Raw genomic sequence first — 24,210 nt, 5'->3', positions numbered from 1 at the left:
TAGTAACCCAACCGCTGGGTCAAAACAACCCAATTGCTGGGTTTTTCCCCTATTTTACCCAGCACTGGGTTGTATTTAACCCAGCATTTTTTAGAGTGTACTTATTTCAATAGTGACTAGTAACTATTCTGTTGTTACAAGTAACAAATTTAAAATTTTTGCCACTGACTTCTATGGGGATCTGTCACTGAGATATCAGCTATTCAGTTTTGACTAGTATGTATTCCAGTTGTGACTAGTACATAGTTTTTATGTACTAGTAGTTATTCATTAGGTACTAGTACTTATTTTTAGATACTAGTACCTATTATTAGATACTAGTACTTAATCATTAGATACTAGTACTTATTTACTATTACTTATTTAGTACTAGTACTTATTTAGATACTCTTACCTATTAAATAGATACTAGTTCATATTTATTACATACTAGTATTTATTCATTAGATATTAGTTCTTATTATTAGATACTAGTACTTATTCATTAGGTACTCAAACCTATTAAATATATACTAGTAGTTATTTGAATTGTTACTAGTATGATTTTTTATTTTACTAGTAAAATATTTAATTTAACTCTGTGGTCATTCGACTAGTCATAACATAAGACGAGTAAAAAAGCAAATCTGACTAAGATAAGAATAGTTACTAATAATTGCAAAAGATAATAGTGTCTAATAAATAAGTTCTAGTATGAATAACTACGCATACTAGAAAATAGATACAGTTTTTACACACTGTATCTTGAGCTGTAGAATGTCACTATTGACTTGTTAGAGCTACTTTACAGCAGAATGTGAATTTGATACTATTGCGAAGCTGCTGTGAAACAATATTGTATAAAGCACTTTAGAAATAAAGTTAACTTTCTGACTTGGCTTGTATGAATGTTCAGGATAGATAGATAGATAGATAGATAGATAGATAGATAGATTATTGGTGTAGCCGAAATTGTATGTGTTAACTCTAGAATCGTAGGCCTATCTTATCTGTTTAGTAACCATGGTAATTTTGGTTAGATGAAGTTATTGCGGTGGGCAGCAGGGGGCGTTCTAGATAGTAAACAACATTTTATATTTCTCCGTTTCCAAAAATATACTCAACTAACGTTACACCGTAGACTTTATATTATCAATTTTTATTGATTTTATGGTGTTTTAAGTTTGAGTATCATGGCTATCATGCTATATGTAGCCTACTGTCTCTTTACTACCGTCTGATACGATCACCACGGTAGACAGTACGTTTTGAGGGGTGTTCAACAAATTCTCCCTTCATTATCTAGTTGCAGCTTATAAATAGCAGATATATTTCTTCGTTTTTGTGCATTTGTGCGCTGCCAAAGATCAGTAAACACTCATAGTCATAGTCTATCTATGATTCTAATGAAACATTTAGCTAGATATTACCACCAGTTCGTTTAGTCACGTCCGTGTCCAATAAGCATCTTTTTTTCTTATTTTTTTTTATAAATACCCTCCATGGACACAATGGATTTCATATTTTGACAAAAGAACATCAAAGAGGAAATAAGTACCAAAGACAACATGGTGAGGAAACTAGTCAAATGCAGAACAATCAAAACACCCCAAAACACTTGTTAGTCCGGAGTACAGCTCCTCCATTTGCACTCGTCCAGCGGTTTATACTGGAACTGTATACAGTTTTTTTTATATATATCCCATAAAACCAAACAGCAAAACCTGTTTTTGTGTCTCCAGACTTCAGATGAGAAAAGCCTTGAACTTGTTGGTCTAAGAAATTAGGTCACTAAATATAATTACAGGAGAAATAACTGATTCAAACCGCACACTTAAATAGAACAACGTTCAAGTAAATTGCATATTAATTTACTTCTGGCATACAAAACTCTGGTTTCCTACTAACAAACTTGAATTTAATATTACCTTCTCCCCTCACCCCAATAAGTACTTTCTTCTGGCTTCACAGATTCAGTGCAAGCACAACAAAAAATTAAAATAAATAACACCTGCATTGCCAATGCCATCCGCTTTTCTCTGTTGATTTTCTTGTTAATACCTAAAATTTCAGAGACATAAATTACACAATTTGGCTTGCAAATAAACCGAATGAACAAAACACAAAGGAATGTCAACCAAGAAAACAAAAACACTTTTTATATCTACTATATCCCCTAAAAGTGGCTGAAAAGGGTTATAATAATTACAATAGTATTCAATTGAAACCACACAGCCAGTCATGCCACACCCAAATTACGATTTCGCAAAATAAGAATGAGGGGTAAACAAAAACAAACCAAAAGAAGAAAAGAAAAGCCTCGACAGTTCCAGAGCCTCGGTCTTTCTCACTCGGACTCGTATTCCAGCGGGGCCACCTCATCGATGACCAGTTCCTCTTCGCACATAACAACTTCCTGTTTCGAAGACAGGCTCATCGCCGCGTGGACTTTCTTATGGCGCGAGAAGCTGGAGGAGTGAACGAAAGTTTTCCCACACTGTGGGCACTTGTAGAGTTTTCCCTTAGCGTGCGTTTGCTGGTGCTGCTTGAGGTTGGAGAGCCGCATGAAGGTCTTCCTGCAGATGTTGCAGGCGTAGCACATGTTGCTGGCGTGCGTGTGCTCATGCCGCGAGAGGCTGGCGGTGTGGCTGAAGCGTTTGTTGCAAATCCGGCAGGGGTACGGCCGCTCCTCGTTGGGCAGGAACAACCTCTTCTTGCCCCCTTTACCGTGCTTGTTCTTCTTGCACAGGGTGTAGTAGTTGGGCTTGTCGCGGGAGCAGAGCTTCAAGCGGATCTTGAGGTCCGAGGACTTGTCGAGGGAGTCTTTGCCGTGTGTGTACGAGTTGAGCAGCTGTCTCACATGAGCCACCTGGTGCTTGGAGAGTCCCGCGGAGTGGCTAAAGACTCTGTCGCATTGCGCGCACTGGTACTGCTTCTCCACCGTTCTTTTACTCATGCCGTGGCCGGATGGGAAACTGTGCTGGGTTACGATGGGAGCTGGGGTTGGAGTCGGGTATAACGGTCTGACGTCCTTATCCAGGCCTTTTTTGTGGATCAACCGATGCCGCGACAGACTCGAGCTGTGATTGAACGATTTCCCGCATGTGTCGCATGTGTGCAGTCTCTTGGTTTTGTGGCATTTCTTGTGTATCGCCAAAAGCCGCTTGCCGTTGCACCGCACTCCGCATAGATTGCACTGGAGAGACTTTTTGTTGTCGCACAACTTGCTGAAATCTTTAGAGGAGGATCCATCCGAGTGCACATGCAGATGGCGAGCAAGACTGGAGGAATGGCTGTAGCTCTTGCCACAGAAGCGGCAGTTATACGTTCTAGCATGAGACACCTCCTTCTCCCAGCAGACATCCGAAACGTCCACTTCTTCGCACAACTGGCTATTCCCCGCTTCTGTGTTGTTCTCGTTGAAGTCTGACTCGCTGCCCACCTCCTCCTCATGCGTCGCAATCCAATCTGGATCTGCCTCGTCACATTCGGGGTACACCGCTTCGTAAGGGACAAAGAACGTCTCGTCCGGTTCCACTTTGACTATCTGATCGGAGGTGAAGCAGGCAGCCTCGTCCAAATCCTTTTTCACACAGGCTATAGTGAATTTCGAGCCCACCTCGGCCCACTTGACCACATATTCGATGGGCTGGGTGTCAAGTTCCACCGTGATGAAGTCTGCTCCTAAAGCGTCCTGCTCGGAGCAGGTCAGCACTGTTTCTGTCTCTTCCATTAGGGCTGATCTTCACGGCCCTTCTGTTGTTTTCTCACTGGGGAGCTGCGACTATTCCAGGCTTAATTTACACCTCGGCAAATCCTAGTAGGAAAAATAAATAAATAAATAAAAATCTTGAGTTTGATTAAACAGTACCAGGAATAATAACATACATCTGCCAATATTCGGCTGTTTTTTTGAGGTTATTGTCTGATAATTAGTCTGCTCGACAGATTAATAGAAGTGTATCCACCCCTTGTGTCAAGACTTGTAAATGTGTTGTTGTTTTAATCTATCTCCGTTAATAAAAGTTGTTTATTTTGAGTAAAATATTTGTTTTTTTTTTAAGGTCATGGATATTACTACATGCATATGCTCGACAGCATTGCATTAATCTTAGGCCATTGAAAAAACAATTTATGCTGGAGACTCATGATCTATATGATGCAAGATATTTTGCTTCCTCTAGCCATTTTTTTAATGTTTTTAGGCTTATATGCATGACTACAGCATGAATATATCTGCACCATTAACAACCATCAAGCAGACTTTTCCACGATTGACATTTATGAGATCCAAACAAGAACGTTCTTACATTTAGAGAAGGTTCTACACCGACATTTCTGACATTTAGGTAAAGCATGTTCTGAAGAATCATTCTGCCACACTCTAAAGCAGTGGTTCCCAACCCTGGTCCTTGAGGCACCCCAACACTGCACGTTTTGCATGTCTCCTTAATCAAACACACCTGATTCAGGTCATCAGCTCATTAGTAGAGACTCCAAGACCTAAAGCTGGTATGTCAGAGAAAGGAGACATGCAAAACGTGCAGTGTTGGGGTGCCTCCAGGACCAGGGTTGGGAACCACTGCTCTTAAGAATCACTCTGACATTTAAAATAACGTTCAGAAGAATCATTCCGTCATTAGAGAACATTCCGTAGAATCATTCTGATATTTAAAAACGCTTAAAGGAATCATCTTGATATTTGGAGAACACCTTGAGGAATCATTCTGACATTTAAAGAACGTTCTGAAGAATCATTCGGAGACCGTTCGGAAGAATCGCTCTGATTTTTAGAGAACGCCCTGAAGAATCGTTCTGCAGTTCGTCCGAAATCTGTCAAAGCCGTCGGAACGCGATAATATAATAATATAAGTTATAGATAATATGTCGAAGTGTAAAACGAAAGCGGACGCTCGCGCCAGGGTATTTCCTCATCAGCGAGATGCCGCGAAGTCTCGCCGATCTCGCATTTTCGCGTGTTTACGTCAGGCTTATTTATTTATAAACTCACCTTCTCTGATCAATTCGCGGCAAAACAAATCCATAGCAATCTACTTGAAACCTCGACAATTAAGGGAAAACAGCCAAACAAAAGCGTCACAACGGTAAACAGGAAACACAACTATGCAGGCACGGTGCATTCTGGGAAAGGATTAAATGGGGCTGCAACCCAAAGTGTGTCCAACTGTATATTGCCTTTTAAAACGTGTAATTTATCCCGTGTTCAAGATATCCACGTCAAGAACGTTTTAAGGTCTCAACACGAAATGTAGAAAGAACCGTGCTATGAAGCACTCTGACCTTGTAAAGGCACGGCGCTCGGTAGAGCCTTACTGTACACATGTATATATATATATTATAATGGCCAGGATTCAATCGGCCCGCCATACAATTGCACATATATTCAACACGTTCACCGATGATGAACGATCTAAGCGCATCTCTTGCACCGAGGCCCAGATACACACATATTGAAACTGAATACGGTGTGTACAGGCTGTGCTTTCTGTACTAGCGCCAGCTTCTGCTGAAATAACTCGCACTGGCGGTTGCTCGAAAGTATATATTATAGTTACTGACCATTTCAAATGCATGCATGACAGAAGACAGACGATCCGTGAGACCATTCACTCAATAAAATCGCTTGAGACACGGAGGCATCACTTGGAGCAACAACAATAAAATGCACTTCTGAAAGAGCGCGTAATCTAATCTCCAGATAGAGGCAAAGGTGTTATTCTGACCGAGACTGAGAGAGTGACATATGGCCGGTGTGACTGCATGATCTCAGATGTATAATAACGTTAAATTCCTCAATACAAGAACCACAGCGCGTCTTCCCGTCCCCTCACTGCACTTCATCTGCTCGTTAACCAAACGCGTCCACTGATTCATTATTATGCACGCTTCTATGTCGGTTAAAATGTTTTTGAAAGTAATTACCGAGCATATAATGTGCTGTTTGGTCGTTGGAAATCGGTTCGGTTCTGCCGCACCTCTGTCAGAGCATCGCCACGGATGTCATTTTTTTCACAGCCTTGGCGCGTCACAGCTGATGTGTCTACCATATGGATGGACTTCCGCATTCCTTCGTGAATACGCTTTTTTTTTTTTACACTACAAACAATAATATCTTTATAAACAGAATCAACACTGTTCACAACAGTATGAATAAAAATGTGTTTAGAAAATGTGACATACTCAAAATAATTATAAAGGACTGTAAATTGTGTTTTAATACTTATTAATATAACATTTCCCTTGTCCAAGACAAAAAAAAAAAAAGATAACGCACGTTTTCCCTTTTTAAATAAAATGCTCGACTAATTTAATTTATATTGATATATGTATGCTGATTTGATATATCTCGTTTTAAGCGACACAAAAAGAGCCACAGTAATCTGTTGGCCATATGAAATCACACAATTTTTAAAATAATATACCAAGAAAAAAACACAGCAATAATAATAATAAATGCCAGAGTAAATAAAAAGATAAAATGTGTTGTTTTACTGAACTATTGAAATCATTTTTAATAATAATATTACATGCTCTAACAACAGCTATTACATATAAAGTGTACAAAACACACATTATTTGTTTTACATAATGTGTAAAATGAAAAAAAATAGAGTCTGGAGCCACTGAAACTTTTAATGTATATTCTTCTTCCTCAATAATTAATAATTATTTAAACAAACAAACAAATATTTTTTGCAATTGCTCATCTTCCTAAAGTTGTAAAATGAAAACAATTTCAACGCTAGACATGTATACAGAGCGAAATAAAAAGCGTTTTCATTACTAGCCTATTATGAAATTCCATTTAAAACGTTTCAGTAACAGGTTTCATATCCCCCTCTAAATACACAGTGATAGATATATAAATTCCATACATTATTTTATATGAAACCTTTTCATTTGCGTTATTAATAAACAATTTATCAGCTGCTCTGCAAATCTCAGAATGAATTCGCTTTAGTTTCACTTTCCGTATGTGTTTATCTGGCCAGAAATAATTGCTGTCGCAAAAACTGTCGTGTAGCTGCTTCAGTGCAGCTTTGCTTACTTTACTTTCAGTGAAGTTTATTTCATATTCACAGTTTATCCCACATCACCACACGGGTTATTTCTTCTTAGATTATAACATAGTATAAATGCTAAACGTGTGGGGTTTGAGTGATGAGAGCTGTTTGTGATGGTTAGTTCAATGAACGTCGACAGCTTACTTTACGGCAAACAAGAGGAGCTCCAGGTTAAACAGTCGCCATGCGAGTGAAAATACTGCATGATTAAACCATTTGATTGTGTTTTTGGAAAAAAATAGACTAATTGCCAGCCAGAGTCCTTATTTGACCTTATTACTACTGACCTGCTAAGTTAAAGCTCATCAGGGAACAGATTACATTTGTTTGTCCGATGTTTGTTGGCTAACACTAGTGCGCAAAGCTATTCCTATAAGTTAGGCATATCTTTAAATATTTAACTGAGTAAAAAGGTGCACGAACCTCACCTAGACATGGATAAGGAGCCATCAGGACCATCTAGCCCAGGCTCAAGAAGTGCAGGAGGCTTCGGTCTGTTTGGATCTGCTGGCCCTCAGTATTCAAAGACTGAGCTCGCTGGAGTGCCATGTAAGTCCACTATATACTATATTACTAATGTACATATGATTCAGTCGCTTACTAAAGCTGTTTTTCTTAACAGTGACAAGCATGAGTCCTCTCTCTCCATACCTTAATGTGGACCCCAGGTATCTCATACAGGTGAGATCTGTGGTTTTAGATGCCCCATAGCTACCTTGATTTGTTTGTAATATATGAGATTTAATGGATGTCATGATCATGTGCTCACAGAATACAGATGAGTTCATTTTACCCACTGGAGCAAACAAAACGAGAGGACGCTTTGAACTGGCCTTTTTTACTATCGGCGGATGTTGTATCACAGGTATCTTATCTCTTCTTCCTCACACATAGCTTCTCCTGCGTCATACAGTCTCAGTGTTTGCTTTTAAATTAATGTGTTTGTAATTAATATGAATGATGTTTTTGCTATTCACATTTTCTAAAATATTACAACTCATACAGGTGCTGTTTTTGGGGCTGTAAATGGACTTAGAATGGGCTTGTCTGAAACCAGAAACATGGCTTGGTCCAAACCTCGCAATGTACAGTGAGTACTGTAGTTGTAGTTATGAAAGCAGTCGGTTAGGTTTAATATGATAAACTATCTGCATATGGACTGGCACATAAGACATAACATCATGATTTAGTAAGTCATAGTTATGTGTGTCATGTATCTCATAATTATGATGAAAAGTCACAATTTCAACTTTTTATTTCATCAACTTAGTATCTCATAATGTTGATTTTTAAGATATAATAATAATAATAAGAGAAAATGTAAAAATGATGAGATATAGTCATTTTTTCATCGATGTTTTTTTAACAAGGAGAAAACCTCACTAAACAGGAAATGCCCACTTTTACAGGAATGTCCTGAAATTATGAGATGAAGCCATTATGACATAAAAAGTAAAATTTCATAATTTCTCACAAATTCAGCTTTTTGTCATAATTTTGCCGTTTTACCTTTTTTTTTCTCTTTATCTCATAATTTTGAATTTTTCTCAGTTTAGTATCTCATAACTCCAACATTTGTCATTCTGACTGTCATAATTATGATTTACTAAAGCATGTTTTTGCCATCTCTTGCGGAAATGGGCTTCCATAGTATCTCTTTAATGACATTTCACAGATAGGTTAAACAGGAATTTCCGCTGCATTGATGGTTTGTATTACTTCATTCTTTCACATCTTTCTTGCATGCGCTCATAACTCATAAACAGTTAACCAGCAGAGGGCAGTGTTCACCACAGTGTGCAGTGTTCACCACAGTGTGCACCATTCCTCTCATAGGAACAGAAACAGCAGAAGTGAATTTCCTGGTAAAGGTGGGGTCAGGTAACATACAATAGGGTTATTCCGTGATGTCAGTGGAGCACGAGTCATGAATAGGCAGATAAACCAAACTGAGCATTGCAGTCCCATGTTTCCTTTGGTTTGTGGTGATGCATCACATTCCACTAAAACCAGTGTCATGTGCATCTTTCCTTTGAATTTAAATTGGGGTGCGGACAGTTGGGTGGTTTCATACTAGTTGTGACGTCACAAATTGGAGAAGAAAACAGAACAAGAGGGAAAAAAAGCTATTGTTTCAATGAATGCCAAATCCCACATTTGGAACCTCAAACCCTTAATCTGCCAGTATATATAAGAGAAATGGAAAGAATGTCAAAACAACAAATTATATGAAATCAATCCTGTTGGGAAAAAGATGCGTGTACCCTTTTAAATCCAGACAAGACCAAATTGTTTACAAGGTGTTGTATAGGCCAAAAATTAATATTGTAGTACTAACATATCTATAAAACAAATGTCAGGACAGTTTTTATTGTCGTGAGACAATGATTTTAGGGCAAACTTAGATGTTTTATTTTGTACGATTTACCCAGGAAAAATATATTAAATCAAAAGTACATTTAAATGATCTTTTACACAGAGTTGTATATACAAATGTGTTAAAAAAAATTATTTTTAACGTCATAATAATGAGGTGAAAGGTCAAAAGTATGAGGTACAAAGTCAAAATTGTGAGATGAAGTCAAAGTTGACCAAAAGTTAATTTTTTTGTCTCAATTTAAAGTAGAATTTTATAATATGCTTGTATTTATTATAATGTTTGTTGAATGTTGAACCTGTATCTACAATGTAATAGACTGTGAAGTGAAGCTGATATGGCAATATAAATATATATATTTCTCTAATGCTTCTCTATATATATATATATATATATATATATATATATATATATATATGCAATTTCTTTTTTACAGTTTAAAAAGAGTGTGGCCACTAAACATACTATTCTTCAGTTAAAAAAAAACTGCAAGCTGATTTCAAGACTTGTGATTAAGACACAAATTTGATCCTGATATTACAACACTTGGTTCCTCTTCTGACAATGTTTGTGTTTTTGCAGCCGTTACAGACCTCAATAAATGATTTGAGCAACAACTTTCATCAAGATTCAGTTTGATTACTTAAAAGTTTTTTTTCCCTTTAATATTACTAAATCCAAAAAAAAAGCAATACACTGCTAGACATTGACAATTTCAATCAAAAACACTATATTTTGTACAATTTTTTCATTTAATTTCTATTTTTTAATGTTTTTTCCCCGTTTTTTTTTTTTTGTGTTATCAATAAAGATAAGTTGTGACAGCTGTTTTAAATCAATAGCTCAAATACATCTGTGTGTACACACCTGTGTGGCCCAAAGCATCATGTGGTCAAGGCTGCATTAAAGCGTGTTCACATGCAGTTCTTTACAAGTTATACAAGTACATTGGGCCAAAGTCTGCCGCTCTACTGCTGTTTCGTGCAAGACAACACCGCCGATTTATAGGATGTTTGGGTGAAAAAGTGTTATGATCACCCTGTCAAAATGTATTTCCTTAAAGACTGGTTATTGAATGAGTCAGCCTTGAAAATCCAGGTGCTGATTCATGTGTAATGAAGCAAAGATATGCATGTGTTTATTAGCTTTTCTGTTAATAGACTTATGTGGTTTTATGGAGCCGGAAAAGACCTACTTGTGTATTTTAATTGTGTTGTTCTTAATTTCTGTATATAGCTTGATGTTTTAGAACAGAAGTCTTTAGTGATTTAGGTCAATTGTGACTTGGTTTTAAACTCTTAATCTCCATTTTTCTTTCCCATTCAGGATCCTGAATATGGTGACCCGCCAAGGTGCCACATGGGCAAATACATTGGGTTCATTAGGTGAGGGGCCCAAACTCAGACTCCTTCCCCCTCAAAATGAATCTCATCCATCTTTGTAGTCAGGTCAATGCTCATTTGAAACAGAAGGGTATTTTTCATTTAGAAGTCGTATAATAATGCAGACATCTAATCTCTGTTGAATGTGTGTATTGATTTATAACTGTATGTGTTCAGCTCTGCTGTACAGTGCGTTTGGGGTGATCATAGAGAAAGCCAGAGGGGCAGAGGACGACCTCAACACGATTGCTGCAGGAACCCTGACTGGTGTCCTCTACAAATCTCCAGGTGGATCATATGTTTATCACATTGTGTTATCTTTAAGAAGCAAGGTTTGTCAGCAGACTGAAGGGGAAGATCCAGCAATGTTATATACTTCCTTTTCTGTGGAAGACTTATTAGAGGAGACAACGGTATCAGGATATCAGGGTAAATGTCTTTCACTAGGACGCCACAAAATCATTTCCCATCATTCTTTGCTGCAGAGTTCTTAGAAGGGAAGTTCCTGGACATTGCGATGATTCAGCACATTGCCTACTCTGCTGAAAAGTATTTGGCAGGGTTAAGCGTCAGATAAGAGTTTTGCCATCAATGCAGTTTGTGTTCGGTCGGTGTGTCCCAAGCCATTCAGACGGTCACAAGATCAATCATAACTTCAGTTATCTCATGTTTCATAGTCGTGTGTCACACAGGCTAGTGAATATTCAAACATATTTACAAGCTCACAGGAAATGTGCATTGATCATAATGGTGCTGTAAAAACAATTACAGCATTTTTTTACTGGCATTTTTCTGTTGCTTTGTTCTGCATGTTTGGGGCATTTCTGTTTAATATTAACAGAAAACAGCCTTGTAGATGTCTGCAAGGAAGAGTCCAGGTCCAGAGAGACAGTGCATTGTTATTTTGAAGCATTTCCAGTGGACTCTGTGTGATGGGTGGGCTCTCACTGACTCACATTCACTGGCTCATATCAAGCCTGAACTCATGGTGGGTGTGGAGTCCTCACGATTCTCAAAGCTCTATCGCTCTTCTCCATGTTGCGGGTCAGGCTGAAGTTAAGCTCCTCTCTATCTGTTTTACGCCACTGACAACTGTGAGACTGTCACTGGAGGTCAATGACTAGATCAAAACTATTATTCTAGTTTAAGTTATACTATGAGAATTACGTCTTGGATGGAATAAATGAGTCTTTAAAGTCCCCATGAAATCAAAATTAAAGTTTGTTGGGTGTTAGTATCAATATGTTAGTCTTAAGGTTATCTATGTCCCGCCCTGTCTTCCTGTTTCAGTTCAAATGACGTCAACACTTGCTTGTTTCTAAGCATTTCAGGGGACCTTTAACAACAGCTTGGACTAGATCACTTTATCAAAATGAAGGTTCTGTTTTTGGCATCCATGGAAATTTCCATTGCACAAAAGGTTCTTTATAGTGAAATAAAATTTTTTTAGGTCTTTAAAATGTTCGTCAGACTAAGAAAAAAAGGTTCTTTTAAGAACTGATCACTGAAAGGTTCTTTGAGGAACACTAAAAGTTATTTTGCTACAAAAAAAACCCTTTTTGGAACCTTTATTTTTAAAGCAGCACTATGTAACTTTTTCTGTGTTCAAAATTTGCAAAATGTATATAATGAGCGAGTACATCATGAATTCATCTTCCAAACCGCGAACACCTTTTTTACCCTGTCAAAAACAAGTCAAGCCGTTTTTGTAGCATTTTCCTTTAAATGTTAATGAGCTCTGCTGACCCCGCCCCTCTCTTCCGAGCTGCTCTCAGAGAGACTGTTTACTTTAGCCGCATTCATCGTGAAACTTGCTAATTAGCACATTATTAGGAAAGGCGATTTGCAAAGATTCATTACAAAACATTATACTCACTTCTTCTGTAGATGAGGCTGGATCATAAATGATTCGCGTGAACATAGACACATTTAGGCAGATAGAGGGAGCATTCCCTTCAGAAACAAATGAAATCCATTGTTTCATCGCGAGTTCAGCGGCTCAGATGTCGGGAGTAAATGAGGACTGCTATGTTCATTATTACATCCAACAACAAAACACCTCAATCGCTTAGGAGTCATTCTTGTCTACATCTGCTCCGGCGGTGAAACAATGGCGGACTGATGACAGCTCACTCAGGGTGGGTCTGAGGTAAGACACCAGTCCAGTCTGTGCTGAAACGCTACTGTCTATCAAACTATCGTGGGAGGGGCCTGCTTTTGTGACGTCACACAGACAGGCATCTGAGATCGGCTCGATTTGAGAAAGGGGAAAACATTTAACCAGATTTTAAAAAAACACCGGGAGGATTTTTATCATTATAGGGTGGTTGTGTACACACACACACTACCAACACACATTTCAGTTCAAACAACTTGTAAAAGTGCATGTAGCATCCTATGACCCCTTTAAGAGTTTAATGCGGTAAGGTTTGGATTCTCATAAGTGAGGAGACTTTCATAGGGAGCTACTTGGGAAAAAAAAAAGATGTCAAGCGTTATTACACAATTTGGTGAGAGTGATGAGTGCAACTTAAGGAAGAGAAGTTCATCTAGAGAGAAATTTAGAGGAACTGCCGATTCTTGTTTTCACTTGTTTCCTAAAGTTCTGTTTGTTTCGTTGCAGGAGGTTTGCGGGGCGCAGCGCGGGGCGGTTTGGTTGGGCTCACGCTTTCTGGACTCTATGCTTTCTACAATAACTGGGACCATCTGAAGGGAAGCTCTCCTACCCGCTACTGAAGCTTCTCTCAAGACAACAACAAATGAATCCACAAATTGGCAATTTTGTTTCTTTCTAAATTCAATGTCCATTAACTTTAAACGAACCGCACTTTGAGGCTTCAGATGCATGACAATCTCCTAAAAATATATAGTTTGATATATGAGCAATGTTTGAAACTATTAAAACTTATTTTAGACAAAAGTTGAATTTAGTGTCCATTAACGTAACGGATAGATTATCAGATGTGTATATATAACCCATAATGGCTTTAGTACCAACTAGTGCAGCAAGTCGTTGCTTGTTTTCAGCAGGCATGCAAAACTGCAGTCTGTAATTGAGTTTAAAACGCGTGTTTGAACGAAACAAAACGTCGCAGTAGAAACAGATAATGAGTGTTTACACAAATTCATTGCTATATCATTTAGTAATTATGAATGTATGAAATGATACTTGGGCACATTGCCAGCACTGAGTTAACGGACACCAGAATGTATGTGTAACTAGAAGTAAACGTTTATCAATTCTGTTAAAAGGTAAATAAATCTGTGCTATAAAAATGGGTTTCTTTTACATTTGTGTGTTCTGCTGAGATGTTGAAATGAGGTTTATATGACCTCGAATCACTCCATGACTTTTTTTTTTTTGTCTAGGTTCCTCTTTCTGTGAGAATAAACTGGTATTTTTTGTTAGGAAACAGAAACTTGAAATCAGTGACTTTATGTACTTTTATTTATTCAGTTGACAAGGATCAAAGCATTAGAGATCATGTAAGCAATATTTGCGATTAACCTACATGTGCAATACTGCAGTCCAACACTGGCACATGCTGACAGAAAAAAAGACAGATTTCTGCACTGTTAATATTTATGTACCAAGTCGTTGGTCCAGTACTAAGTGAAAGATTGGTACACGAGACAACGTTATGATTAAATTGAATTTTCTGTCTAAAGGAAGCAGTTTAATTTTTGAACCAGTTTCACCTGTAGCCTTTGCTCTGCGAGTGCAAAGTATAAATCTTGTCTTATATGTTGACACGGTGGTTCACAGCAGAGGCAGTGGTTACTATATGAGCAATTCAACTGAAAAAGAACTATAGTGATTCTATGCTAAACATTTACCAACACTCTGAGCCTAACACAAAGACCACTCAACAAACATCGGCTGCTGTAGCCCAAGACACAGCAGAAATGGTGAACTTTGGTGGACTGATTTCCACACATACAGGAGGTGGACTGACAGCAAGCATTGCTACACATTCGATATCAGGCACGAGTTAACAGATTTCTTGAGGTTCCAATAACAGAAGTTATGCTATGCTTACCTGGCGTTTTATATGCCACTAAAGTTTATAATATAATCATTGAAATAAGGTAAAATAAACGGCAAAGGAAGCTCATTCGATACTTGAGAAAATAGTAAAATTCTATATAAATATATATTCACAGAACTGATGATGGAGGAAATCATTCTCTGCTTTAGAGCATGTTTTCCTCCATATGTGCAGGACTGAGTTTTGGAAAATGAATACAAAATGCTGTAACTGTGCGTGATTAAAATTAATATAGATTTATGTTTTCATTTCAGTTTATTTTATTCCAACCCCCACCCCCACTATGCCTCCATAGGGAAAAAAATTAAAATTTGTTTTGTATGCACCAATCTGGTCCATTTCCTCGTGATTTCTAAATCACATTACTGAAATTTAACTGCGTTAAGCCAATAAAAGGGCAAAATGACAGTAATTCCCCTACATTAACACTTCCTCAAGTGATGGTGTACCAAAAGCCTTGCCTCCTGGACAGGACCTTTAGTCCAGATCACCCTTTCAATCAAGAAGATTACAGAGAGAATGAATCCCTAAAGAGCACTGAAGAAAAAAATATTGTGCAATAATCAGCGATGAAACAACGCTCGAGTCAAATCTCCAAAAGCCAATGGATGTTGCATTCATATCTGAAAAAGAGAAGAGAACATGGTTTTACTTCCTCTGAACGCAAAAAACTGGACTACTTTTTAAAAAAAACGTTATAACATATTTATATCATTGTTTCTCACCTGTGTAGTTGCTTGATGTAGCCACTTCTCTTTGTCCCCACTGAGCTTCATACAGGAAAACAGGTCACATACTGTGGGCAGGCCTAGCCTTTCCTGGACAAACCACAGGAAAACGTGCTATGACGTGTATGTATATAATGTATATGGATATGACTAATGTGTATGAAATGCAACTTTTAAAAGTGACATTTTTAAACCCTAGTTCTATGGATGGAAACCTAAAATGGTTTCTTAAAGGGACAGTTCAATCAAAACTTCCGTCATCAATTCATGTCGTTCTATAACCCCAAGACTTTCGTTTATTATTGAAATACAAAAGAAGATATTTTTAATGAAACCCGAGAGATTTCTGTTCTTTCATTGAAAGTTCAAGCAACCAAAACGTTCATAAAGACTTTGTAAAAGTAATCCAATCAGGAGTTTGTGTTTACCATATTTGATGTGCCCTATATATGTGTTGATCAATGTTCCAATATGTGTGTTGAATAAAGTTCTGAATTAAGTCTGTTAATCATCTAAACAGGACCTTTTGTGTCTCTTTAGAATCTTTATGAACGTTTTGGCGCCAAAGTTTTGATTAGGGCTGGGACAATAAATCGATGCATCGCGATTCGTGGATCGATTCTGAGATTTTCGGAATGCATCGTGATTCGCTGTCGAATTGATTCTGAGCTTAGTTTTTAACAGCAGATGGCGCTCTAGGCTAGTTTTTAACCGCACACTCAAATGCTCACGAAGAAGAGCGCTTGTGCGGTCGGCTGAGTAATGCAAGTGGTTAAATGTACTTGCACATCGGCTTTTATGCTTTTATGATGCAAGATTAATGTAAATTCTTTGTAATTCGCTTCAACCTTTTCGAACTTTATGAATGATTATTTTAGGTTCAAATGGTGCGTGTGTAAGGAACTGGAAGCAAGCAGAATACGGCTATTTCTAAAGCATGCAGTTCAATCTGCTGTTAAAAACTAAGCTCAGAATCGATTCAAGAGAGAATCGCGATGCCTTCGGAAAATCTCAGAATCGATGGAGAATCATTCCTCTATTCGCGATGCATCGATTTATTGTCCCAGCCCTAGTTTTGATTGTGTAAAGTTTCAATGGAGGAACAGAAATCTCTCAGGTTTCATTAAAATTGTCTTTATTTGCATTTAGAAAGTCATATGGGTTTGGAACAACATGAGGGTAATTGATGACCATTTAAATTTTGGGGTAAACTGTCCCTTTAATGTGTTTATGTTGTGCTGGGCCTCACCTGTGCACTGGCCCGTTTGCGTAGAAGCCATTTGTCCTCCTCGATGTCTTTGCTGTCTTGCTCTTTAGTGTTCTCGCTCTTTGGCGTCTCAGTGGTTGTGCTTATGTGCTTCATCGCTGGCAAAAGCCAGTTCTGCAAAGGCTCCTGGACAGAGCTCTCAGAGTCTGAGGTTTTGATGTATGGGGTCACCCAGGCAGAGAGGGACGACAGGGCAGGGGACTTGACACTGTTGCTCGGGTGTAGCCACGCTTCTAGGATGGCTTGAACCTTCTGCTGCTGCTCCTGCTGCTGGCTGGAGGCTTTGTTTGTGGCGTTCTTATTGACAGGAACGCCATTCTTATCTCGACCCTCTTTTTTGAGGAGCCAAGCACTGAGGGCCTCTTTTCCACAGTTGTCGTCACAGACACATTGAGCGTAGCTGGCACAGGTCTCGTTGGCTTTGCAGGTGGTCTCGATAGGGATGGTCTTGTGAAGCCACATCTCGATGGTTTCTGGACTGGTGATTGGAGTGCTGGCAGCGGATGAAGGTGGAGTCTTTAGGCACTTGAGCTTTCCGAGGTTCTCGATTTCCACGGCAGTGGTGCGTGTGGCACAGCAAGAGCTGCAGTCGGATTTCGGTAGCCAATCGCTGGGGGAGAAGCTCTCGTAAAAGGGTTTGATGATCTGCTTGAAGCGGTCAGCATCTGACACCGTGCTGGTTTTATCTTGCTTGACCGGGCTTGGGCTGAAGAGCCACTTGCTGAGTTCTTCTTCCTCAACAGCGTCATCCCATTTGTCCTGCTGGTCTTCCACTTCCACCTCATCCAGATTTAGGTCACTTTCCTCGATCATCTCAATCGAGAAGGTTGAGCTTCCGCTGCAGGTTCGCTCACGAACTGGCAATTTCTCCTTCAGAAGCCACGACTCCAGGTCTTGAAGCTGGCCCCAAGCTTTCTGGAAGTCAAAGGCAGGTAACTGTCGCTCTTCCTGTAAAGTGGAAATGAAAAAAACTCAGTGTGCCATTTTCTAAAGACATCAATTTAAGAGCAGTAGCACTTTAGCTACAGTCAAGTGAATAATTCAACGGTTCTCAACAAGTGGGTCACACACCTGCTCTTATATCAGACAATATAATCGCATGATGAAAAATAAAATTAAATAACAGTTTACCTGAGATTCCTTGGAGACAAGCAGCCAGTCCTGGGGGTTTGTGCTGAGGTGGTGTCCTACAGGAGCGCTGCTTACTGAACGGTTTCCTAGAAGCCACTCAGCCAGAGGTGTGGCCCATTCAGGATCTAATTTCTAAGTAAACAAGATGGGTATTTTACCTTGGATGCAAATTAAAGAGCAGGAAGCTACACAAGCCATGTGTAACATCAAAAACAAACCTGTTTCTTGCAAGAAACTGGGCAGTCCTGGAGAAGCCATGGTCTCTCAGAAGAGTTTGAGGTCTCCATGTGCTGCAGCAGAGAAGAGTTATGAATTCATGTGCTTTGTGTAAGGGTGCACAGGTCTATTTATAGCAATGGTATGAGCGCACAGTATTTTCACACGTTCTACTCTCCCCAGCTACACTGTGATCCTGTCAAAAGTCAACTGGACATTTCAATCCTATGTTAATAACCGGACCATATGTTCTATCAGAACGTGTTCACTAAATTCTCACACCATGTCTACACCAGGCACAACCAGTACCACAACAGCTTGAGGTTGTCTGCACTGAACAAAAGTGCAAGAAAGTTCAGAATCAATTTGTACAGTACTGTTGTCGGAAGTAGTGTAATTGATGGAGCACATCAGAAATAGAACAGCATGGTTTCATATCCAGTTTAGACAGGATTGCTGATTATACTGGGCTCTGTTTGTGTCGTACCACTGATGTCAGGTGTAGACTGTGCCAGTGTATTCAAATAATTCAAATTTTCAAAATGTTTCAAATTTTCATCTAATGAAAACAGTTTTGAAAACATGCTTTGATTATTTTTTGCTGTATTATAGTTCTTGCATTAAACAGTTTTAATCTACTTGGCCTACTTGACTACTTACAAATCAGCAATTCCACAAACCTGGGTAGAAATGGTCCCAAAGGATGTGATCGCCTGGCGCAAGCTGCGTGCATCTGCTTGGAAACTCATCTCTGGGCTTTCGTCAGGAGTCAGATTGAAAGAAGAAAGCCTGGAATGACGAAAGACGAGTTTTAAACCCATTATTATCCAATACATTTTCATCATCTACATAGACATTTTTGTGGTTGAAAATTATTGTAGATTGTTTGGAGATTGACAGGGAGACAGGGAAACCACTACACTACCTCTGTTGACTATCTTGACATGTAAACAGTCATTTAACACACTGGAGCAGACGCACAAAACAAAATCATTCTAGAAAAGTCGATCTGGTTCTTACTTTTCCAGGCAGTTGGTGAGCTGGGTGGCGAGATTGTTACTACTGGAATACTCCAGCTGATGAATGAGAATGTCAAACTGGCCTTTGAGCTGTAAGAAACCACGAGAGAACAATAATCATTTCAGCTTTACAGTATCTCAAGCAGAACAGCTTCACTTCTCCTTTAGTTTCAGTAGTCAGAGTCAATATTTAGATTACATGTCTCAGAATTATCAAAAGTATCTGTACTGACTGCTTTATTTTAGTCTTGACTGTAAGTCAATACTAAAAGAAAAAAGAAAAAAGAAAAAAAAGAAACGATACCAGTATTTCAGCAATAACGGCTCAATTTTCCTGACTGACAGATGGCTGCGTGTACAAATGATCACATGTACTTCTTCAAACCGAAAATGTAAAAATGCTCAGTAAAATCCCTTTAAACTCACCAAATGCAGCTGCTGTAGCTGCTGATGTAAAGTTTCTCCTTTGAGCTGCTCCACCAGATCAATCTGCTCCAGCAGCCAGACCTCACGAGAGCGAAGGATCTCCAGATGTCTACTGATACAGCTGTGCAGCTGAGACTTCACCTGCGAGTAAGCAGAGGCACATACGTGTGAGTCCTGACGCGTCTGCCTTTGATATGAAAGCGCTCAGATGCCAAGCAGCTTTTAAAACTCCTGCTGTGGTGAATAAGACGTCCCTCCTCCTAAACCGCTTGAAGGACAGCCTGCAATGATCTGAGCTCTACAATAATAGAAACAGGGTCCTTATTCATTTAAAACAGAGAAACATTATTATACTCTGATCCATGCAGCTGTTTTGAGAGATTATGGAGAGAGCCGATGAGGTTTCTCAATAAAGCTTAAGTGAATGAGTGTAAAACCTATATACTTGCCTACAAACTATTTTTGAGACAATTTCTCAATCGTTAATACATCTGAGCTTGTTTAGCTGTGGTCTAGTAAGCCCTACTCCTTTTAGACAACCTGCATCCAAATAGTAATTATTACCCGTGCTTGTGAGGTGTGACAAATTATGTCACATACACGGATGCTTTCTTATGTTTATAACACAAACAAGAAAATAACATCTCATTGTGCACTAAATGAACTTAAAGCACATTATGAAGCATGTCAGTGTTCACACCCACTAGAAAAGATTAAGGCTGTAAGAAAAGATAATTGGTGTTTATAACAAAGTCACACTAAACCGTTAATAACACAAGCATGATTTAAGAGTTAAGTATAGAAATAAAAGATTAAAAATAGGCCAGTACTTCATATCTTTACTTTACGACACCGAAAACACGCAGGTGCTGTATCTCACCTCTCTGGAGTTGCTCCTGAGCTGAACTTCAGCTTTGATGACCCCAACGATAGCCTCCTCCAGCTGGGCCCGGGCCTGAATGCACTGCCTGAGGGCAGCCTTCTCTTTCTGCCCCACGGGTGACATGCTGCGGACAAACAAAACACGCCAGCTGAAGTCAATCGCTTCCTTCTCTATTCTCAAATGACATGAGCAACATCTGAAATGTTACCAACCAAACAGTTTTGGGATACCACTGATGTTCCAAATAATAATAATAACCATAATATGATTTTAACTATAATATTCCACAGAAGAAATAAATTCACACAGGTTTGGAACGACATGAGGATAAGTAAATGATTATTTTAAATATGGCGTAATTGCATTTCAGTTTTTCCTCTTCAATTTGTTTACATTTAAAAATAGTTTATGGTGGCAATATTTGTGACAATTAGTTTCTAGCAACAAAATAAAACGCACCTTGAAAAAGAATTATAGCTTGACTGAGAAACAGTGATAATTGGTCTGATAGTTAATAACCTGCTGGCCAATTATCATCCAGTTTTATTAATTATTAGTAAATATTGTGGAAACATTTCTTTAATGTAATTTCCATTATTTTACGCAAGTTTTATTTTCGATAATTAAATTCCGCTGTATAGAGCACCAATCAAAAGTTCAGATACACTTGACTGATTTTGTTTCTCACAATCTTAAAATCTTTTGATCCACAGGATTGCGCATAACTACTTGAAATATTTTTGCAGATAAATATAAATCTTGAATTAATTTCTTCAAATTAATAGCATTTTGATGAAAAGTTATACAGGGAAAGAAAAACGTTCTGCTTCCAGCATTTATGTGAACTCAATACTGTTCAAAGCACATCATTCCACAATACATCTCATAAAATATGGTATAAAACATAACATGCATTCATTCAAACATTGTTTGTTTTTCCATAGTTTTACTGACGGTTATTATAATCTGGTGTTGAAAATACTCATTAGAAATGAGTTTGACAGTGCAAACTTTTACTGGTAGCATAAGACCCGTATCAGACTACTTCAGCTGTGGCCTTTTTCCTGTGAACTCAAAGCCTCTCTGACATGATCCTGCGAATGTCTCAGTGTGTCAGTAATGATATGTGCCTGCCAAACTTAGAGCTACACGTGAGGTCTCACACAATATACAGCTGACAGCGTCTCAAGGGCGACATTCTTAGATTCCTGGGAAGTTTGTGCAAAACAAAAACTAAACTTGTCCCAGCAAAGTGGGGAAAAAACAATGTCTGAAAGAAAAAAAAATAAAGTGTACACACCTATTAGAAGAACAACAGGGAGAGCTGTTTGGTGCAGCTCTCAAGCTGCGTCTTAGATCAGCTATCAAACAGCTATTATTTTAATCTAAAAAAAAAAAAAAAAAACCTAATGACTGGCTGACGGTGCAACAATATAAACATTTTATGTAATGACAGCCAATAACAGAATTCAGAAACATCTTTGAGGAGGAGCACAAAAACAACAACATCTGCATGCAGTGGACAGAACAAAAGCCCAGTCTCTCCACAGATCTAGAGCTTTCCATCCTGACTGCATGCCTGGATTATGCAGTTTTTTTCTGGATTGCATACCTGGATTATGCAGTGGATTTCAACAGAGGAACCATATCTGGACACTTCAATTACAACAACTTAAACTAACAATACACTTTTACAAATATCAAATCTCTCTGAGATTTAATAAAACACAATAACATGCACAATAACTGTGGCACTACCAAGGTACAGTGGTTGCATTGGACAGCAATATCAGAATACTGTAATACCATGGTATTTAAAAAATACCATGGTACTACCATACTGCATGTCAAAAAGACATACCAATAGTTACAGCATGGTACTTTTAGTTTAGTGTACGTAATAGCCACGCATACTGGTATTTACTAACAATTCACTGTTTGTAATAATACAACAATACAGATGCAAAAAGCCATTTCGTTTACTTCTAGGTTTACCTAAAACGTCAAGTCAAACTAGAAATTCGGTTCCCACCTCGTCTTGTCAATCATGCGATATACAACGGTCGCCTTTGTAATGCAAGTGTGCCGATTAGTTCGTTTATTGTGATTAAATGAAAGTCTAATTGTTCTCACGGTGTATCTTTTCATCGGCCCACAGCGGCGTCACTGCAGACGTAGGCAGCGCCGCCTCTATCTGCCTCCACTTGCGCCGACTGATTCTGCACGTACACTGGGGCCCACTCACAGGGGCGCGCGACTGACGACACGATCACAATACAACGCACTCGATGACTTCCAGAAACGACCCCAAAACACACAATCTGAAATACGCTGCGCCCCCTGCTTGATGATGGCAACCTCTGCTTTATAAGGAATCAAAATGAGAAACTGAAACTTCAGTTAAATGCTTTACATTTCTTTAAATAGTCTTAAAAATAACTGCAAAAATGCTGATTTCAGACCTAAAAAAAACTTGAACTTCATCCAAGAGTTCACAGATTTACAAAGGCATACACCTCACTAGTATCACAGTTCAGTGTGTGAAAATGGCAAAACTGACATTAACAGGCACATTTAATCACCATATCTTATGGGAATTAGTTATTTCACTAGAGATAATGTATGTTATAGTGAAAATCACAACATCTAGTATAAACAAATACAGCATGAATGTCAGTCCAAATTAAGATAAACAATGCAGCAAAGACAACATGTGTATGTCAACAAATAAAAACCTATTTGAGAATGAAGCAATGCTCAGATGTAGGTGAAAGTCTTCAAACTACCTCTTTATGTTTTTGTAACTTAATGACATGTGATTTTTTGATGATTACTTTTATCTATATCTGCAATCCACTAACGTTCACTAACCTAGAACTACTTGCAATGACGAACATCTAATACTTGACTGATAATATTACTCAACTTTAGAATACATGCAAAGCTTACACTTTATCAAGATATGAAAATCGCATTAAAAAAAGCTACATAAAACCAAGACTAAATATCTAACGCGGACACTGAAAATATATCCTACAGATCGCCCGTCTGTAGCCCCCTTTATGTGTCACATTGCCAAGGACACAGTGAACTCTTACGTGAACTCATAAAAAAATACATTTTTTAAAACTTGTCATTAAAACGATTCTCAGATTAAGTATACATTTGTCAAGATCTTAAATATATCACCGTAAAAATACAGAAGAAGGCCTGATATGTTACAAATATAGTGAGCTCGTGCACTCACCTCCACTAACCCAGATTAACATTCCTACGCCGCATTAGCTAAAAGTTAAATTATTTCTCAAAACAAATATGTCATTGTATTGACTCGATGTACACATACCTGGACTAGCTGGTAACCTTGTATGGAAACGAAGCTGATGATAATATAATAGGCTTCTGCGAGAAAGCACTGCCTCGTCTCCTCATGCGAGGCTGACGTCAATGGAGATTTGGCAAATCACGCGAGACCATGATCTCGCGATACTATCACGGTCTCAAGTGTAGTGCTACCATCTAGTGGCCCGTAAAATCATCTCACGGATTTAGTAAGATTAAAAAAGTGAATCTAAATACAAAGATTTCAGAGATATTTATATATATCTTTGCAAACATGAGGTACATGCCTGGAGCAAGAATAGTTTAATATGCATGTGTGGATGGAC

The 24,210-nt window shown here is 38.5% G+C and overlaps 3 protein-coding genes across 8 annotated transcripts; 1 reads left to right on the top strand and 2 right to left on the bottom strand.

Annotated features, from left to right (window-relative positions):
* Window positions 1-1,434: 1,434 nt before the first annotated feature.
* LOC107739472 (zinc finger protein 12) lies at window positions 1,435-7,556 on the bottom strand. Of its 4 annotated transcripts, none has more exons than XM_016551590.1 (2): window positions 7,493-7,556; window positions 1,435-3,796 (listed from the first exon to the last, which is right to left on the bottom strand). In XM_016551590.1, exon 2 carries the CDS (start codon window positions 3,710-3,712, stop codon window positions 2,327-2,329), a length of 1,386 nt encoding a protein of 461 aa, XP_016407076.1. In that variant the 5' UTR covers window positions 3,713-3,796; window positions 7,493-7,556; the 3' UTR covers window positions 1,435-2,326. The 4 variants fall into 4 exon arrangements, with proteins under 4 accessions (XP_016407076.1, XP_016407073.1, XP_016407074.1 ...); XM_016551587.1 differs by lacking the exon at window positions 7,493-7,556 and adding an exon at window positions 5,923-6,057; XM_016551588.1 differs by lacking the exon at window positions 7,493-7,556 and adding an exon at window positions 4,991-5,127.
* LOC107739474 (mitochondrial import inner membrane translocase subunit Tim23-like) lies at window positions 7,027-15,169 on the top strand. Its single transcript, XM_016551591.1, has 7 exons — window positions 7,027-7,613; window positions 7,687-7,745; window positions 7,836-7,929; window positions 8,070-8,154; window positions 10,768-10,826; window positions 11,001-11,111; window positions 13,447-15,169. Exons 1-7 carry the CDS (start codon window positions 7,499-7,501, stop codon window positions 13,557-13,559), a joined length of 636 nt encoding a protein of 211 aa, XP_016407077.1. The 5' UTR covers window positions 7,027-7,498; the 3' UTR covers window positions 13,560-15,169.
* On the bottom strand, window positions 15,120-24,002 carry ncoa4 (nuclear receptor coactivator 4). Of its 3 annotated transcripts, none has more exons than XM_016551585.1 (10): window positions 23,889-24,002; window positions 20,540-20,666; window positions 19,660-19,800; window positions 19,235-19,323; window positions 18,895-19,003; window positions 18,217-18,288; window positions 17,999-18,130; window positions 16,850-17,815; window positions 15,598-15,690; window positions 15,120-15,495 (listed from the first exon to the last, which is right to left on the bottom strand). In XM_016551585.1, the coding sequence occupies exons 2-10, from the start codon at window positions 20,663-20,665 to the stop codon at window positions 15,490-15,492; spliced, it is 1,734 nt and encodes a 577-aa protein (XP_016407071.1). In that variant the 5' UTR covers window position 20,666; window positions 23,889-24,002; the 3' UTR covers window positions 15,120-15,489. The 3 variants fall into 3 exon arrangements, with proteins under 3 accessions (XP_016407071.1, XP_016407070.1, XP_016407072.1); XM_016551584.1 differs by lacking the exon at window positions 23,889-24,002 and adding an exon at window positions 22,575-22,678; XM_016551586.1 differs by lacking the exon at window positions 23,889-24,002 and adding an exon at window positions 21,843-21,927.
* Window positions 24,003-24,210: the final 208 nt, after the last annotated feature.

The sequence above is a fragment of the Sinocyclocheilus rhinocerous genome, unplaced genomic scaffold (genome assembly GCF_001515625.1).
Source record: "Sinocyclocheilus rhinocerous isolate Xijiao unplaced genomic scaffold, SAMN03320098_v1.1 scaffold345, whole genome shotgun sequence".
Classification (NCBI taxonomy): domain Eukaryota; kingdom Metazoa; phylum Chordata; class Actinopteri; order Cypriniformes; family Cyprinidae; genus Sinocyclocheilus; species Sinocyclocheilus rhinocerous.
The sequence above is the reverse complement of the archived record's forward strand: the minus strand, read 5'-3'. Positions and strand labels throughout refer to the sequence as shown.

What these genes read in the sequence shown, in the direction of transcription:
- ncoa4 (XM_016551584.1), bottom strand. An exon ending in AGCTACAGCAGCTGCATTTG is followed by an intron (nt 19,324 to 19,659) that starts GTGAGTTTAAAG and finishes GGTTTCTTACAG; the next exon opens with CTCAAAGGCCAGTTTGACAT. An exon ending in CAGTTTCTTGCAAGAAACAG is followed by an intron (nt 18,131 to 18,216) that starts GTTTGTTTTTGA and finishes TTGTTTACTTAG; the next exon opens with AAATTAGATCCTGAATGGGC.
- LOC107739472 (XM_016551590.1), bottom strand. Translation starts at nt 3,712, where the DNA reads ATGGAAGAGACAGAAACAGTGCTGACCTGCTCCGAGCAGGACGCTTTA.
- LOC107739474 (XM_016551591.1), top strand. Translation starts at nt 7,499, where the DNA reads ATGGATAAGGAGCCATCAGGACCATCTAGCCCAGGCTCAAGAAGTGCA. An exon ending in TGAGCTCGCTGGAGTGCCAT is followed by an intron (nt 7,614 to 7,686) that starts GTAAGTCCACTA and finishes TTTTCTTAACAG; the next exon opens with TGACAAGCATGAGTCCTCTC. An exon ending in ACCCCAGGTATCTCATACAG is followed by an intron (nt 7,746 to 7,835) that starts GTGAGATCTGTG and finishes ATGTGCTCACAG; the next exon opens with AATACAGATGAGTTCATTTT.